Raw genomic sequence first — 19,128 nt, 5'->3', positions numbered from 1 at the left:
AAATGCTTAGTCAGGATGATTGGTGGATTTGCTTTGCTGTCAAGCACTCTGACACAGATGCCACAGCTCCCTGGAGCCCAAGCTATGGAAGAGGGACAGCAGATGTTTCCTCCTTGGCCTGGTGGATCAACACTTTATGGCAAGGGAGCAGATGCTGCAAGCGTCTGACTACAGACCTGGTCCTTATGCTGCAATGATGCCAGCAGAGTTAATACTGGAGTAGCATGGGAAAGTGTCCTACCGTGGTGGACAAAATAAGGCAGCCCTTCCCAGAAACCCACTACACCTACTTTTGTGTAGATTAAACTAAAAAAATAATAGCATGCAACCTCTACGGTTTGATTGGAAATGTGTACTCACCAGAGGTGCCTTCCCCGGCATCATGCTCCGCTGCCAACTGGTCCTGTGAGGGGGTGGGTTCCAGGATTAAAAACAGTACTTGGCTGTCAGAGAGAATGGATCCTCCACTTGCCTGCCTTGCACTCTCCTCCTCCTCTTCCTCATCAACAGTGTCCTCCTTGTTGTTGCTCGAGGTCGCCTGGGGCTCTTGGGAGTTATCTATGGAGTGTTTTGGGGTAGTGGTGGGGTTGCCACCAAGAATAGCATGCAGCTTCTCATAAAAGTGGCATGTCTGTGGGGCAGAACCAAAATGACTGTTTGCCTCCCTTGTCTTCTGGTACGCTTGCCGAAGCTCCTTTATTTTCACGTGGTGCTTCTGCATGTCCCTGGTGTAGCCCTTCTCACCCATGCCCCACGCAATCTTGACATAGATGTCAATATTTCTTCTGCTGTATCGGAGCTCTGCCTGCACAGACTGTTCTCCCCACACAGCAATAAGATCCACCACTTCCTGTGTACTCCATGCTGGAGCGCGTTTGCGACCTTGAGTCTCCATGATCAGCTGTGCTGGTGAGCTCTTCATGCTGATCAAACAGGAAATAAAAATGCAAAAGTTCCCAAGGCTTTACCAGGGGAGCAGCTATTTCCTGTGTACCTGGCTGACGTGCAGTGGAGTTGAAAGTGCTCTCCAGAGCGGTCACAGCGGAGCACTGTGGGACACCTCCTGGAGGCCAATTCATTCGAATTACACAATGCAGTGTCTACACTATCCCCATGTCGACCCATAGATGTTGAATCAAGCGCTATGCCTCTCACAGAGGTGGAGTATGGAAGTCAACTTTACAGGCCACTTAGGTCAGCGGAAAGGACTTGGTAGCGTAAACACATACAATATTAGTTCAACTTAACACGGTTTATTTAATCCTAAATTTGTAGTGTAGACCAGGCCTTAGAAAAAATGAAATAAGTCAGAATGTAATTTTCTTTAAAAATGGGTATGTAATTGTCACGGAAGTACTTTTGTTTTCACAGTCTGGAGAATAACTCATTCACTATGGAATAACACAATTTCAAAAATATATTTATATCCTTATAATGATGTATTGTTTTTGTCTATTTCTGAGATCATACATCCGTCTTTTCCCACCCTTTTTTTCCCCTGTGTGGTACCTTTAAAAAAGTTTTAATTGCTTTATTTTCTTAGTAATGGCCATAATTAAATAGCAAGTCATGAAGGATGCCAAAATTAATACAGATAGCTCTACTTAACAGATTTATAGATAATTTCAGGGTTTCCCCCCCTCCTAATCCCATTCCTCTCCTTTCTCTGAGCACCAATGCCCACACCATCTGGTCCAGAGAACAGTGACAACCCTTCAGGCTTAAAAACAGAAGAACCCTACAACATTACTGCCTAGATTACCGTGGTTATTTCTTTTTGAAAGTCACATCATACTGAGATGTTAAAACTCCCTTGTATATAGAATGAGATTTCTTCCTTTTGTCATTGTCAATAGTTTTTATATTTAAAACAAAAATCCCAAATTGTAAATGATACATATTAGAGATGCATGGATCCCTGTTGTTTTGTATTAATATGTCTCATTGACTGGTGCTAATGTTAAGACTGACAATGACTCTGTCACTAATGTGTGTTGGCTCATCTGTCCTGGTTCACGTTAATAAATAAATGTGTAGTTTGTGGAGCCATCTGATCAGTTATTTCACTTGACTAGAGTCTACAAATAAAACTTGCTTTTGTTTTTGCAAAATAGCAGTATCAGGGAATAATGGGCTTTATTGGATCTATTTTAGAGCTTAAAAAAACTCATTTAATTAACTAGATACTTTACATTTCAAAGGTATTCCAAAATAAAATCTGCACTCTTCTACAAAAGGTTAAAAGAAAAAGGATAACCCTGATGATAGCTATCCAGTGGCAGTCATCTTTAAGAAGTTTTCTTGAAGTTAAAGCACCGTGGTTTAAAAATATCTAATATTTTATTTAATATAATTCTGGAAAATACTCCATTAGTGCAAGATGATTTGGAGAATCAATCTGATCAGAAGGCAGAAAGGGTAAAGCCCTTAGTCAGCATTTATTATTTATTTTTGTATGCTGAGAAAAGTATATATGGGAAAATGTAAGCTTTTAATCAAAGATTTAAATATTCACATCTCACCTATGTAGTTAGATGCATTGACACAAATTTCAGGCATATGAGGGGAGAACCTTGCATTGTATGCTGCAGATAGAACAGCTCAATTTCCTCCCTCCTCTCCCTTCCCCCCAGCCCTCTCGCTGTAATGATTTGGACAGAGATCCATCCATTGCTTAGTTTTGCCAATTGTTTTAAAAGTTCTACCTCCTCTGTACTTACAATGTTTTAATATAAACAAGCTGATCCTTTCATCTCTTTCGTAGTAAACCGTCTGACCACCTGAACAAATCAACGACTTCACGAGGCCCCCAAATAAACACATCTTTTAGTAGAGAGTAACTGTGGTTAAAGGGACAGAGGCAAATGAAACTCATTCTTCTTCTTTTTCTCTTCTTTTATAGTTAATCTGCTGGATTCAAAAGCAATTCAAGGGGAGCTGGGCTGGATCTCCTACCCATCACATGGGGTGAGTTCACTAGACTGTGAAATGGGAAAGTGTTGCTACAGATCAATGTGCTATTTAACTATTGTTTCCTCTTCAGACAACGCTATGCTGGGGCCCTTTGGAGCTTCAAAAATAGTCTATTCTAAATTTGAAAGCTACCTTATTGAGGTCAGAATATGTAGGGATAAAGTGAGACAGGCTAAAAGTCAAGTAGAGTTGGACCTTGCAAAGGGAATTAAAACCAATAGTAAAAGGTTCTATAGTCATATAAATAGGAAAAAAACAAAGAAAGAAGAAGTGGGACCGCTAAAAACTGAGGATGGAGTGGAGGTCAAGGATAATCTAGGCATGGCCCAATATCTAAACAAATACTTTGCCTCAGTCTTTAATAAGACTAAAGAGGATCTTAGGGATAATGGTAGCATGATAAATGGGAATGAGGATATGGAGGTAGACATCACCATATCTGAGGTAGAAGCGAAACTCAAACAGCTTAATGGGGCTAAATCGGGGGGCCCAGATAATCTTCATCCAAGAATATTAAAAGAATTGGCACAAGAAATTGCAAGCCCATTAGCAAGAATTTTTAATGAATCTGTAAATTCAGGGGTTGTACCATATGATTGGAGAATTGCTAACATAGTTCCTATTTTTAAGAAAGGGAAAAAAAGTGATCCAAGTAATTATAGGCCTGTTAGTTTGACATCTGTAGTATGCAAGGTCTTGGAAAAAATTTTGAAGGAGAAGGTAGTTAAGGACATTGAAGTCAATGGTAAATGGGACAAAATACAACATGGTTTTACAAAAGGTAGATCGTGCCAAACCAACCTGATTTCCTTCTTTGAGAGAGTAACAGATTTTTTAGATAAAGGAAACGCAGTGGATCTAATTTATTTAGATTTTAGTAAGGCGTTTGATACTGTGCCACATGGGGAATTATTAGTTAAATTGGATAAGATGGGCATCAATAGGAAAATTGAAAGGTGGATAGGGAATTGGTTAAAGGGGAGACTACAACGGGTCCTACTGAAAGGTGAACTGTCAAGTTGGAGGGAGGTTACCAGTGGAGTTCCTCAAGGATCAGTTTTGGGACCAATCTTATTTAATCTTTTTATTACTGACCTGGGCACAAAAAGTGGGAGTGTGCTAATAAAGTTTGCAGATGATACAAAGCTGGGAGGTATTGCTAATTTAGAGAAGGACAGGGATACCCTACAGGAGGATCTGGATGACCTTGTAAACTGGAGTAATAGGAATAGGATGAAATTTAATAGTGAGAAGTGTAAGGTCATGCATTTAGGGATTAATAACAAGAATTTTAGTTATAAGCTAGGGACGCATCAACTAGAAGTAACGGAGGAGGAAAAGGACCTTGGAGTATTGGTTGATCATAGGTTGACTATGAGCTGCCAATGTGATATGGCTGTGAAAAAAGCTAATGTCGTCTTGGGATGCATCAGGAGAGGTATTTCCAGTAGGGATAAGGAGGTTTTAGTACCGTTATATAAGGCACTGGTGAGACCTCACCTGGAATACTGTGTGCAGTTCTGGTCTCCCATGTTTAAGAAGGATGAATTCAAACTGGAACAGGTACAGAGAAGGGCTACTAGGATGATCCGAGGAATGGAAAACTTGTCTTATGAAAGGAGACTCAGGGAGCTTGGCTTGTTTAGCCTAACTAAAAGAAGGTTGAGGGGAGATATGATTGCTCTCTATAAATATATCAGAGGGATAAATACCAGAGAGGGAGAGGAATTATTTAAACTCAATACCAATGTGGACACAAGAACAAATGGATATAAACTGGCCACTAGGAAATTTAGATTAGAAATTAGACGAAGGTTTCTAACCATCAGAGGAGTGAAGTTTTGGAATAGCCTTCCGAGGGAAGTAGTGGGGGCAAAAGATCTATCTTGCTTTAAGATTAAACTCGATAAGTTTATGGAGGAGATGGTATGATGGGATAACATGGTTTTGGTAATTAAATATTCATGGTAAATAGGCCCAATGGCCTGTGATGGGTTTTTAGATGGGGTAAGATCCAAGTTACCCGGGAAAGAATTTTCTGTAGTATCTGGCTGATGAATCTTGCCCATATGCTCAGGGTTTAGCTGATTGCCATATTTGGGGTCGGGAAGGAATTTTCCTCCAGGGCAGATTGGAAGGCCCTGGAGGTTTTTCGCCTTCCTCTGTAGCATGGGGCACGGGTCACTTGCTGGAGGATTCTCTGCTCCTTGAGGTCTTCAAACTACAATTTGAGGACTTCAATAGCACAGATATAGGTGTGAGGTCTTTTTTAGGAGTGGTGGGTGAAATTCTGTGGCCTGCATTGTGCAGGAGGTCAGACTAGATGATCATAATGGTCCCTTCTGACCTAAATATCTATGAATCTATGAATCTATGAAATTATGGTTTGTGCTGTATTAGTATGTTACCTTTTCATTAGAACATACATCATACTGCATGTAATCCCCATGGTGAGGTCATCCTTAATGAGAAGAATTAAAGGGGTGGGGCTTCCCCATTTTATGCAAATTGTCTTTAAATCTTCCTCCCTGTATGATGTGCATTTCTAATATGTAGTGTGGAACTATTCTTCTTAGTGATGCTTTTAGATGAAACTAGAACTGACATGGAAATGTGTAGACCAATTTTCAGTAGATGTCACAAATGTCTATTTTATTGTTTTTTGTTTTTTGGGTTTTTTTGCTGACTTGTGGTAAAGGTGCTGTTCTCTCTGTGGTAAAAGTTAGGCAAATATCTGGATACATTTCTTTGTGTGTTTTCTTGTACATTTTCTAATATTGTCTAGAACAAATTCAACTGGATCTCTTATTTGTAACTGAAATTGTCTAGTGTTAGGATTCTTACACTTCTAGCTTTTAAACTTTTTGAAGCAAAAGAGACACGTATAAATTCTGTTTGATTGAGTTTTTTTAAATACTTGATTTATGGCTTACCAAACATTTACCTCTTTATTTGTTATTATTATTACTGAAGGAGCAGTCAGCCATTTGATAGCTGAAACTTTATGATTTCCCAGTAGGTAAAAGAAACTCCAGTACTCCTGTTTCACAGTGGAGGATGGTTCACTTGAGTACATTTTTAAAAAGATTCTTTGCACAGTCAATTTTAAAATCCCAAGTAATGAAGCTTTCTCACTGTCCAATGGGAAAGTAACCCACAGCTTAATATATGTCTTAGTCAGAAAGATTCCCCCTTATATTCAGTCTAAATATTCCTTTCTTTATTTAGTTCCATTATGCCTCATTGTGTCATGCTCCTGGGTACCATACTAAATTATTCCTCTCCATTCTTGGTGTTCACCCCATCCCTTCCCAACTGTAAATTAGAAGAACAATGTACAAAAAAAGAGCCATTTGGAAATCTAATACTCTTTTTATTGCTGTTTGAGTAATTGAATGTGACAGTAAAGCACCTGGGGCCAAATTCTCTCCTTGGATTTGGTGGAGTCTTTACTTGGCGTTGCACACATGCATCTGAGAGCTCCGTTTGGCACACAGCAGATGAAACAGTGCAATATGTTTTAATTGGGGCAGAGCTCTGTGTTCCTTTTCCTTCCAGATTATTGGTAGTTTTGATTAAAAATGTTACTTAAATAGCCATTTTGCTTCTTGCTCATGGAGATATTAGACTATAGATTGAAGGTACTTCCATCTCCTATTTTACTATGGGTGATCCATTATCCATACTTCAGGGATCACTCATCTTTATCTGAATGCATCCGATGAAGTGAGCTGTAGCTCACGAAAGATTATGCTAAAATAAATTTGTTAGTCTCTAAGGTGCCACAAGTACTCCTTTTCATTTTGCAAATACAGACTAACACGGCTGCTACTCTGAAACCTGTCATCTTTATCTGCCTTTCTTCCTACCACACCTTGAGTTTGACCGAATGCCCAATCTTCTAGAGTATCCAAAACATCACTATCCTGTGATTCATCAGCTTGTTTGGAGGAGGCAGTGGTATGATTTGAGTCAGGATTCTGGCATGTCCGAGGGTGTAAGATGACTCACATGACTAACATGGGAGTGAGAAGTTATTAGTGTGTGAAGTCTCAGATTTCGAAGTTCTGTTGGGCAGTTAAAATATTAATAAAAAAATCTGACAAAACTGCTCATTTGTCAACTTTATTCTGCGCATCTGTTTTGTTTTATGGATGTTCCCTGTCATCACTCAGCGTTCTCTGTGGGAGCCACTGGGCGCTGAGCACTCCTAAAAAGCAGGCCAGTGGCCACTTCTTTAGATATCTAAATGGGAACTGCTGAGTGCTGAGCTAGAAAATCTGACCTCAGGCCTCCCTATAAATAATGCAGCGTTAATTGTAGTTCAGTGTGTGGTGTTCTGCACTTTCCCCTATCTGAATTTGTTTGAAATCCATTGAATTATGACATGGTACATACATAAATGAAATGATGGGTACACAGAATAGTTAGTTTTCAAACCATCGGTATTGGCAGGAGACTTTTTTTTTTAAATCAGATTTTTCATTTCCCAGGATGATCCATTTTTAACTGCTCAGTATAATGAGTTTTCAATAGGATCTGCTCGGTGCTGAATGCTTCTGAAAACCTGGCCAATACACTTAGATGCCTAGATGGTAGTGTACTATTTTAAAAATCTGCCGCCGATTGTGTGTTCTGATCATCATGTCAAAATCTGGCCCCTGGTTTTAATGCAAGCCTGGGAATTGTGAACGCCACAGTTCTGCTTCTAGTTCAGTGAGTGACTCCTTCAGTAGCTTTGGGCAAGTCGTCTTAGTCTACTTCTCCATCTGTACATTGGAAATAGCAACACTTGTTTCTCTCCCTCACAGGACAGAATTAGTTAATATTTATGAAGTGCTCTGCGAATAGCTAGTGTCCTGGAAATGCTAAATAGTATTGTTTGTATGATCACAATGCCTTAAAATAATAGTTTAAAATGTTTATACAAAGAAAATCTCTGTGTGTCCAGATGGGACCATGAATAAGTGTTTGGATTATACTATTCCTCTTCCTACCCATCCCACTCCAGAATGAAAAGTTTCCAATGGTTATTGTCAGACTGTTCAATAAGCAACTTTTGGTGAGTTGGGTGTACAGGACAGAACTTCCCAGCTATTTCCTAGCTCATCAGTTTCTAGTCTCCATTTTGTATTTTTTTTCGAAAGCCTCATTTGGTTCTTTTGGCAGCCTCTCTGCTCTACTCCGCTTCTGCATTGATCTCCCTGCAGCTGTGCCTCTCCTGCCTTGGAGGCCTAAAGCAGCAAGAGGCAAAGCAGCTGGCAGAGGAATGATACAGGGCATCATGATGGCTGTAAGAAAAATAGACTTGCTAGATTACTCTACCAGGACTCTCATATCCCACAGAGCAATTTTTTTAGCCTTTGCAAGTCAGTGTTGGTTTGGGTAAGTCTGCCTAAGCTTTTCCTGTATGTGCGGTTCCTACCTACCATAGTATCCGTGGGGAACAAAACTGTACAATACACATAGAATTGTACTGATGTGCTTCTAAAATAATGAGATTCTTAGGTTGAAGTCACAGAATAGTAAATTCACTTATATCTCTTATCTTGGTGTGATTGTGGTACAGAACCAGGCCCCAAACTGTGTTCCTTTACATGCTGTGATATTTTAAGCTTAAAATTTTAAATATAAATTTTAAAAAATAGAAATAGAGAAAGAAAGTACTATGAACTGTGCCATAAAAGTGATGTAATACTAGGAAAGTTAAATGGGAGTGGAAACGTGAAACATCCTTTTCATAGTCCTTTATTTCTACTGGTTTAATTAAACCCTGTAAATACAGCTGCATCTGTCTTCCAGTTAACTAAAATATGAACTTAAACTTCAGTGGAAAAAACATAGTAATAAAGATGTCACATCGTACTGAAGCATTGCTAAGAGCGAGGTAGTGATTTACAAGGTAAAGCTAATAGAGCTACACTTGAGGCTGTGATTCACAAGTGAGGATGCTGGTATTGTGCCAGCTCTTTTCCAAGATCCAGCAGTATTCCCATCAGAAGCCATAAATGTCAAGATGCTGAGGAGGGTTACTTATATAAATAACCCCCCAGCCAGGGATTTATCAAAAGGTATCTCATAGAGATTTTTCAGGTTAATCATTTTACCCGATTCTAGGAAATGATTCGAAGTGATTGTCATGCTCAGTATTCTGTGGTACATCTCATTCTAAAATCTGATTTTACTTGGGGTTATATAACAGAAGCGTTGAGAAATTCCTGAATATTTATGTTAAGATTTATAGCTCATTGGTATTCAGAGATCTATGTGTCCCACATAACTCCCTGATGGCAGTGTTTCAGACCCCTGGTTAATAATATGGCCCTGTAAGACCGTGATCATTCCTTGAGCCATCCCCCACAATCCCCCGTAATCTTGGCATCAGTGACACCGATCTGGTCAAACTCATTCAGACCAGTTCAAGATAAAACCTTGGCCCATCCAGACGGCAAAGCAACTGCTTTGAAAAATAGAATAGCTGGGTTTGCTTATATCTGAATGTGATCGGCAGCAGCCACAAAGCCTGTATCCTGTGCTGACACCACTAGCACCTGCCTCTGCAACCTTTTTGTCCTGTCAGTCAAATACCCGCTCCATGTCTGTAGATTTCATTGAACGGGGAAAAAGGAAGAGCTGCTTAGTCTTTACAGAGTATATTATTGATATGCTGATTAAGCATAACGCAACTGATCATTAGCTGCAATTCACGTAAATTACAGCAGCACAGATGTGGGGGGGGGGTTGGGAAGATAAAAAAGCAAGTGACTTTTAATAATATACAATACAAACGGGATGGATAATTCATGCAGGACAAAAAGAGTAGAGTCCAAATCCCGTTCTGCATATTCATGTGAGTGGTCATATTGGTTTCAGGGTGATTTTTTGCATAAATAAGCTGACTAGGATTTGGCCCTAGGTTAGTGTTCTTTGGTTTGGTAAACATTAATCTCAGATACCTTCATGTACCCGCCTCATGACATGACCTGAATATAAAAGGTACTAGATGTACTACAGTATCATTAGGGCATGGCCTAATCTTTAAATGTTACCATTAATGTTTTTTGGCTGTGAAAATGTATTAGTTTTCTCTATGGTTCACAGGAAAAAAAAAAAGATAAAACCAGTTCTTGTATTTTCTTTCTGTTACTAACCATAGAAAAGAAGCACTCCTTGCATATATGGTTAATATGCCTTACCTATTTGTGCATACATTTGTCTTGCATATAATCACCATTAATAAATTATGGCCAAAATTTTCAAACTTTGGGTGCCTGAAGTAAGGCACTTAAATCTATAGGTAGCATTTATGATCCCTGAGTACCTGCAGCTTCACGCTGACTTTACTGGGAGCTGTGGTTGCCAGGACCGGCTCTAGGCACTAGCAAAGCAAGCACGTTCTTGGGGCGGCACAATTCCAGGGGCGGCATTCTGGTCACCCTTTTGGGGGTGGGTGGGGGTGGAGCTTGAGCAGTTGCGCTCTCGGAGCTTGGGGAAGCAAAAAACCTAGAGCCGGCCCTGGTGGTTGCTCAATACTGCTGAAATTCAGGGGACTTACTGAGGTCCCTAATTATAGATTAGGGGACTTACTATAGACACTTGAACATTTTGGCTTGTGTGCCCATTTATCCCTTGCCCTCACACTCATGGCATTTGGAAGAGAGAACTTACAGATCCCAATTAGGGAGCCTGTGGCAGGGAGAGAAGAACAGCATTTCCCACTCCTGCAAAATGTGGGTTGCCCAATTAGGACTAGATCCTGCACATTACAGTCAGTGAGAGCTTTTCCATGGACTTGAATGGGAGCAGGATCAACCCTTAATGAGAATGAGGAAGATGGCTTATTTCAGATTTTTCAAAAGGCTGAAAATAGTCTGTCATATTGGAATCTGGTCCCACATCCCTTTGTTCTGTGTTTCTCGGGAATTTATATGGACCGCCCCCATCATTGTCATCTTGGCACGCCTCACAATCTGTGATGTACTTATCCTCACAACACCCTGATGAGGGAGAGAAGGGCTAGTATCTCCATCTTACAGATGGGGAAATGAGTCACAAAGAAGCTAACTGAGTTGCCAAGGTCACATTAGAAATCGAGGGTGCAGCAGAGACTCGAACCCAGGTTTCCCAAGTCTTGGGCAAATGCCTTAACTTCAGGGAGGTTAAGGAATAAACTAACAGGCTCCCAACAGGAAAAATATTCAAAGACACAAATTCAGCGCTGGGTCCTTTATTCATGCTAGTAGTTCCCTTCTCTTCACTGACTTAGACCCATGAAGTCCCACTGAGGCCCTGATTCATGAAAGCCCTTGAGCATGTGCTTAACTCTACCCTTGTTCAGCATTGATTCTATCCACTGATTTCAGTGGGACTTTTTTAAACACATGCTTCAAATTAAGCACATGCTTAATCAAGTTTTGCTGAAGTTGGGCCAGAATAAGGAAGGGCTATGTGTGCTTTTCCTGAGACCTTTTCCTTTTAAAAGGATGCTGTAAAAAGACTCCCCGCCCCCCCACCCCCTTTCCTCTTGGGAAAAAACAATATTTCCATCACACCAGAGTGCTAACTTTGAAATGACAGCCCCCAGCTAAACTTGCTCTGTTTCCTGTCTTTAGCTGACATACTTGGCACATGACACCATCTTCAATTTCTGGTCTTTTTCATGGGATTTGAGAGAGAGAGAGAGAGAGAGAGAGAGGAAGAGGAATCTGTGTAAAATATCCCTTTGGTTGTCATTCCTAACTAGATGTGGAGGAAGGAGATCTTTGTGGTTGTATTTGCCTTTAGCAAAAGAAGTCTTTGGTGGGTAGTTTGATCAATTGGTAAAAAGCCAATTGATCAAACAACCCACAGGGAAAAGACATCCACCTAGATACATTTTTCTTCCAATATTGGCATCAAAGAAGCAGAGTAGTCTAGCCACTGTGAGATCCTTGGTGCCCAAGGGAGTCCTGAGAGCTTGGATACAGCATGGATCCAGATTGGGTCCTTGTCTTTGATAGCAGTCTCTCAGATGAAAAAGGAAAAGCTTCATCTGCATTTTTATTTATTTATTTTCATATTGCAATGTAAATATTTATTAATTATGAAAAAGCTATTGCAGAGATGGGTCATTTCACAGCAGATCAAGGATTGGGGGAGCAGGTGATTGTGTGAAAACCTTTAGAACTATCATATGATCCCATGGAGGAGATTAATTTTAGTCTTCTAGGTCTAAGTTGCTAGGCATTTAAAGTTGACTGATACCTTGGTCTCAGATTCGCTCTTTGGCCTTGGACAAGTAACTTATCCTCTCACTTTTTCCCCTGCGTGAAAAGGAGATAGTACTTACACAACTCAGCTGCGTGTTGTGTGCTTTTTTATGAAACATTAGTAAAGTACTTCAAAAATTAAGTAACTAATCATGAATGCTAAATATTGTGTAAGACAAAAAAATAAAATAGAAAATATCTACTTTATTGTTAAATATTTAAGCCTACTTCAGAATGGAAACAGGATGTGTTTTACTGTCTAAAATAGTGTGTCTGCTTATTCTCTAGAGGTTATTGAGCTCTTATTAAAAATTACGCGTTTGTTTTTTAGGTTCTCAATGTTATGCATGAATTCTGGTTTCCTAACAATTGTATACGTTGTATACTGTCATTTTAGCTTTCAGTGCTTGTGGATGATATCTGAAATGCAGACAGAGTATTTTGACAACTGGTTGTCAGAAAAAAACCATCTGGGATTCTGTCTTTGTGAATCACACACTATATTGTTCCTTCATATGCTGAATAGTTGATTGAGGGAAATCAACTTTTTTGACATATGTGTTCTATGATTCTTGGTCACTTGGAAATGTGCTGTTTCGGATATATCTTAAATATAGCATTTTCACCTTTGGGCTGATCTTCTGATTAAATTTGAGAGCAGTGTTACAATTCATACCCTACATATTTTTTCTTCATTTCCTTGAAACTATGTATAAATGTGTGTGTAAATTCTCATTCCTTTGGATTGAAACTTCATTTTCAATATTAAGGCAGATTTTAGTGTTTCTCACCCGTAAAGTGAAGACTTTTGCTTTGTATTTCCATGAAGCTTTTAAAATTTCTCTCAGTATTTTAAACTAAAATGTCATTCATTTAAATTGTCACAGCCATGAGTCAGATTGTGAAGATGAAATTTTTGAGTCGGTGTTTTCTTCATTTTATTAAATGATAGCTGAAGTCAAAGAGTCATGTCTATACTGTAAACTCTTCCTCTTCAAGGCTACTATACTTTAGAGCTTTAACCATAGGATATGCAATACAATTTTTTTTAAATTGTTTGAATTCTGATGCGTAAGCCTAATGGCAGTATCACTCTTTATCAGATACATGTTCGCAGCTTCTGTTGAAGTGAATGGAAACCATGCACGTACATTCAAGGACAGACTTCTTGGGTACATTGGTCAGCTTTGATGCTTTTTGACCAGTATATTAACTTCAGTTGCTAAAACCAGTTTTTAGAATAAAAAGTCCAAGCCAAGGTTTACAAGTTAGAAAACGACATCATCATCATTTTTAGCTGGAGCTGAATGAAAAAGAGGAGGTGGGGAAATAATTTGAAAACATTTTGACATTCATATAGATTTGTGAATTATTTTTCCAGTGCTATGGAATGAGTGAATATTAATGAAAAACCTCTCATTAAAATGTTTGAAAAACTGCCAAATTCATTATATAAACTATTGGACTGCTTAGTATATTCTAATCTTAATCTGTGTTCCTTTGATTATTAAACTGACTGATTTACAAATTCAATCTGATTATAGGAATGTTTGTATCTTGCCACGTTTTTTGATAACTCTTTGTGGAGTAATAGAAAATTCATTTTTATTCCAATTCAAATTTGCTCTTTCCCACAGCAATGATCTCCTATTATTATTTTCCTTTTGGACATTAGCCTTTTCAGTTCATTACCACGCTGCTTCAAATTATTTGCTGCATTTCTATTTTAAAAAAAGAATATTACACAAACAAAAAAGCAGATAAGCATAGAGGAAGTGCAATTCCCTTATTTAGTTTTGGGGGGAAATATTGAAAGTCCATCCTATTTCATTAGTTATGCAATCAATCATTCTGCTATTTGTATAATAGGTTGTTGCAGGTTGGGTATCATTTTTCTCTGGTTTCAAGAAATGCAAGTTTCAACTTCCATTCCAAGGCCTAAATAAAGATTTTATTTGGAACTAGGATTGTACACGTTCCAGAGTCCCATTTTTCCTTTGAACTTCAAAGCTTAGAAAGTGTATAATTTCCTTTGTGGGCAGGAATTTTATTTCTGTCAGTCTGTCAGGATAAATTCAGACCGTTTGTGGTAAGTTATCAGAAAAGAGATGACCATTGAATGTTTTTCTCTTTCTAAAGGAATGTTTTACCTTTACGTTTCTAATGTCTCCAATTCTCTGTTGTGCAGAATTTATTTGCATAAAATATAATAACTAAATACTAAAGATGATTGGGAAACAAAAAGAAAAACATGGTGTGTCATATAGTGTCTTAAATGCGAAGAGTACATCATATTTGTGACAGGACTACTCTGAGAAAGATTAGGGAAAAATAAATGTTTTCTAACAAGTTGAGCCACAAAACTGATGGCTATAATTTCTACTAAAAATTCCTTGTAAATTTTTTTTCTCTTGATAATGTTGCTGTTACTGCCTCATAACTTTTACCATCTAATTTGTCTGTGGCTAATTAATCTAATTTTCTAAAATGTCAATAATATCTTTAAAATTAAATGTGTCTCCACAAACAAGTAATCCAGTCACTTGTGAGGACTAGTTTGCATGTGTCGTAGCTGACTTGTGTCATAAATATAAAGGGAAGGGTAAACCCCTTTGAAATCCCTCCTGGCTAGGGGAAAGCTCCTCTCACCTGTAAAGGGTTAAGAAGCTAAAGGTAACCTCGCTGGCACCTGACCAAAATGACCAATGAGGAGACAAGATACTTTCAAAAGCTGGGAGGAAGGAGAGAAACAAAGGGTCTGTGTGTCTGTCTATATGCTGGTTTCTGCCGGGGATAGACCAGGAATGGAGTCTTAGAACTTTTAGTAAGTAATCTAGCTAGGTATGTGTTAGATTATGATTTCTTTAAATGGCTGAGAAAAGAATTGTGCTGAATAGAATAACTATTTCTGTCTGTGTATCTTTTTTGTAACTTAAGGTTTTGCCTAGAGGGGTTCTCTATGTTTTTGAATCTAATTACCCTGTAAGATATCTACCATCCTGATTTTACAGGGGGGATTTCTTTATTTCTATTTACTTCTATTTTTTATTAAAAGTCTTCTTGTAAAACACTGAATGCTTTTTCATTGTTCTCAGATCCAAGGGTTTGGGTCTGTGGTCACCTATGCAAATTGGTGAGGCTTTTTATCCAACATTTCCCAGGAAAGGGGGGGTGCAAGTGTTGGGAGGATTGTTCATTGTTCTTAAGATCCAAGGGTCTGGGTCTGTAGTCACCTTGGGAAATTGGTGAGGCTTTTTACCAAACCTTGTCCAGGAAGTGGGGTGCAAGGTTTTGGGAAGTATTTTGGGGGGAAAGACGCGTCCAAACAGCTCTTCCCCAGTAACCAGTATTAGTTTGGTGGTGGTAGCGGCCAATCCAAGGACAACGGGTGTAATATTTTGTACCTTGGGGAAGTTTTGACCTAGGCTGGTAGAGATAAGCTTAGGAGGTTTTTTCATGCAGGTCCCCACATCTGTACCCTAGAGTTCAGAGTGGGGGAGGAACCTTGACAACTTGTGACAAAAGATTACTTTCTAAAGGGACACTTGGAGGTAAAGGAATAAATGGAATAATTTACTATTGGAGGTGATGTACTGGCAAATAATGGAATTGATAATACAGCCTTCTGGGCCTGAGCCAAGTAGGCATTATCTCTGCTTCGGCTTCTGTGTCCGTCAGGCAATGCTCCTTGATAAGGACTCAATGACAATTCCCATTAACATCTATTTGACAATGCAGCCATTCCCTTCTACCTTCACAGATACTATTTTCCTCCTTGTTGCTGTCCAGTTCTGCCTATTAATTGATGTAGGCTTCTGTAAACACATTAACTTGTTTTACAAAATGCGGGACTGTAAAGTACATGGAGGTAGCGTCATATTTTACAAATGCTCTGGAGTCAGATTGGCTGAGGACAAGGGAATAGCACTTTATTAACTGCAGGAGCAGTTAGCTCAGTCTGCTCAGGCTTCTGACAACGTCTCATTCTGTCTGGCAATATTGAATTTGCCCACTTCCTCATGGAGTCTAATTTTGAAGCTGGCAAGTGAAGTATTTTTAGCTGAAGCCCCTCAGCATCAGGAATTGAAACCCTGGACTTCTGGATCAAAAACAATGAGCCTCTCCGGCCTGAGCTTAAAGACTGAAATCTGTTAGCTCAGTAGCAGGCTCATCAACCTCTCTTGGCCAGCCTCCAGAGGAGACCAAGCCATGCTGTGTAAGTGTGGGTTACGATATTTTAGGAGTTCAGCTGCTTGTCCCCGGCAATATCTGCACTACTAGCATAACCTCCTTCTCCCTTTCCTCGAGGCCTAGACCCTAGGGCTCCTCTGTGCCTCCAGTCACTTATACTGCTTCATCCTCTTGTTAACCCCAGCAGGCAGCCAAAGACATCCATCTCCACCAGTGTCAATCAGCTCTTCCTCCTTTGCTTCCAGTTTCCTCTCTGCCACCCTTCCCTCCTCTGCTATACCCCTAGCAGTCCCTATCCTACCTAGCCTCACAGGAGGGTGGGATCTGTGTTTCCCGAGTCCTGCTCCTCATGCACTGTGCCACTATGAAGCAGGGATTGAAAGTAGCAGTGGCTTGTGCTGAGTTCAGGAAATGCTCAGAATGGAATCTGAGCAGATGACCATAAAGAAGTGACTATATTCATCAGATATATGGGGAGGTAAGAAATGTCTTGTGAGTTAGCAGGGGGAGAGGTATGGTGAGCATGTGCAGATAAGGAACTTCATTAACAACAAAGTCAGACATTTCATATGGCTATTGGATTGGATAATAATCTGGCTGTTGGATTGGATAATTTCATCGAATAGCCATTTCATCTGGCTATTGCACTGGATAATAATCTGGCTATTGGACTGGATAATAATTGGGATAGGATGCTTTTATTAGGAGTATTGCAGGGCTGTTCTAGTCAACAGTCACTCCCATGCTACCATTACACTGTCTCATTTGCATAGCTATTCCCATATTGTTGACTTGATACTTACACTTATGGTGTATACAGATACTTCCAGGGTTGTCTGGGTTTTTTTGAGGGGGGTGGAAGGAGCTGAGGGGGAGAAAAAGTGTAAAACCTGTTTAGCTGGACACATCAGCTTGCATTCATATTACCGCTTTTCATCCCAAAGGATCCAAAGCACTCTACAAACCATATATATTTGAAGCACTTAGGCCTCTCCTAAAATGCAGTTGCCTATGGGTAGCGTGTTGCAGATATTGGCGGGCGGGGCCGGGGGGGGGGGACATGCAGCAACACTAAACAGATCAGTACAGGAACTGAAAAAGAAGGATGTGTCTAATTGCAAGGAAATATTAACATGAAAAAGTGAAATAAGTTACAAATTTTGAATTTGGATGTTACCAGATTTCAGAGAACCTGCAGCCAGACCATTTTATACTGTGATCCCATCAGATCTCACCAGCTAAACATGGTTGATCTGAATCGATACTTAGTTGGGAGATGTTGATTGAATATTTGGGTGCTGCAGGAAGTTGATTTAATGGTTTAGTAGGTGGCAATATTGTAGAAGTGTATCAAACCAGTCCTACAGGGTTTTTAATGGACAGTGTCATGCTGGAGGAATACAGGTAAAACTGATCTAACCACGTTCGAGTGGACATGGTGGTTTTCTTCACTTTTTGCCCTGAAGTTGGTTAGACTTGCCATGTTCTCTTAAGCAGCTGCTATGTTTTAGCCCCAGAGGCAGAGATGTATTGGGTCTGGGCGAAGTAATACTGATAAGTGGTTTACAGTATATTTCCAACTATCCAAATAGCCTGGGGGGACATTGATTTTATTTGGATAATCAGGAGTTCATACACTTGAGAATTCAGGAACCATTCAGCAGTGGGGTGGCCTCCCCTGCAGACCTCCCCTCCTCCTCCTTCTCTTCCTCCTCACTGGGAGTCTCTGCTCTGCCTTGCCAGGACTGCAGCCTCCCACACAACACCTTGCGCCTGCTGGGATCAGGTGTCACCAGCACTGCAGCGGAGCAGAGAGCCCCCTGCAGCCCCACTCTCATGGCCCCTGCTCCTTCCCGCTCATGACAGCAGGGCTGCAGAGGGCTCCCTGCCCTGCAGCAGGAGTCCTCGCTGTACTGGCTGGGGGACTCTGCTCTATGATCTGAACCTATTTGTCCTCATCCAAATCCTTTCATTGTCCCCCAGCATGTGATATGTGCTGCAGAACAGTGATGCACAAACTTTTTGAGTCACGCAGCCCCCTTACTATTAATGGATCTGTCTGTGCCCCCCTCCATTACTGCGCAGCCAAGGCTTCCTTGGCAGTGGTGCTTGGGCTGGGAGCAGAACTGGGGATGGCATAGGAACTGGGGCAAGAGGTGAAGCAGAGCCTGGAGGTGTAGCTGGTCTGGGGACAGAACTGGGCTGGACGTGTGACGCTCCCTCCCTGCCCCCTATGGGGGCTGGCTTGAGCCTGGAGGCAGAACAGGCCTGGGGGCTGAAAGGGGTTTGGGGAGGAGTGAGACTTGAGGCAGAGCGGAGCTGGATGTGTAGTGCTCTGTCACGGTTCCTCCCCCACTCTGAACTCTAGGGTACAGATGTGGGGACCTGCATGAAAAACCTCCTAAGCTTATCTTTACCAGCTTAGGTCAAAACTTCCCCAAGGTACAAAATATTACACCCGTTATCCTTGGACTGGCCGCTACCACCACCAAACTAATACTGGTTACTGGGGAAGAGCTGTTTGGACGCGTCCTTCCCCCCAAAATACTTCCCAAACCCTTGCACCCCACTTCCTGGACAAGGTTTGGTAAAAAGCCTCACCAATTTGCTTAGGTGACTACAGATCCAGACCCTTGGATCTTAAGAACAATGAACAATCCTCCCAACACTTGCACCCCCCCTTTCCTGGGAAATGTTGGATAAAAAGCCTCACCAA

The 19,128-nt window shown here is 40.4% G+C and overlaps 1 protein-coding gene across 3 annotated transcripts in view; it reads left to right on the top strand.

The window, feature by feature from the left end:
• EPHA3 (EPH receptor A3) overlaps nucleotides 1-19,128 on the top strand; it is a 305,552-nt gene that overhangs the window by 17,698 nt on the left and 268,726 nt on the right. For all 3 annotated transcript variants that reach the window (XM_078848068.1, XM_073305634.2, XM_073305645.2), the window contains exon 2: nucleotides 2,903-2,967. In XM_078848068.1, coding sequence (XP_078704194.1) covers nucleotides 2,903-2,967 — 65 coding nt within the window. The remainder of the gene's footprint in view (nucleotides 1-2,902; nucleotides 2,968-19,128) is intronic.

Source organism: Lepidochelys kempii, chromosome 1 (assembly GCF_965140285.1).
Source record: "Lepidochelys kempii isolate rLepKem1 chromosome 1, rLepKem1.hap1, whole genome shotgun sequence".
Taxonomy (NCBI): Eukaryota; Metazoa; Chordata; order Testudines; family Cheloniidae; genus Lepidochelys; species Lepidochelys kempii.
This window is presented reverse-complemented; position numbering and strand designations above follow the sequence as displayed.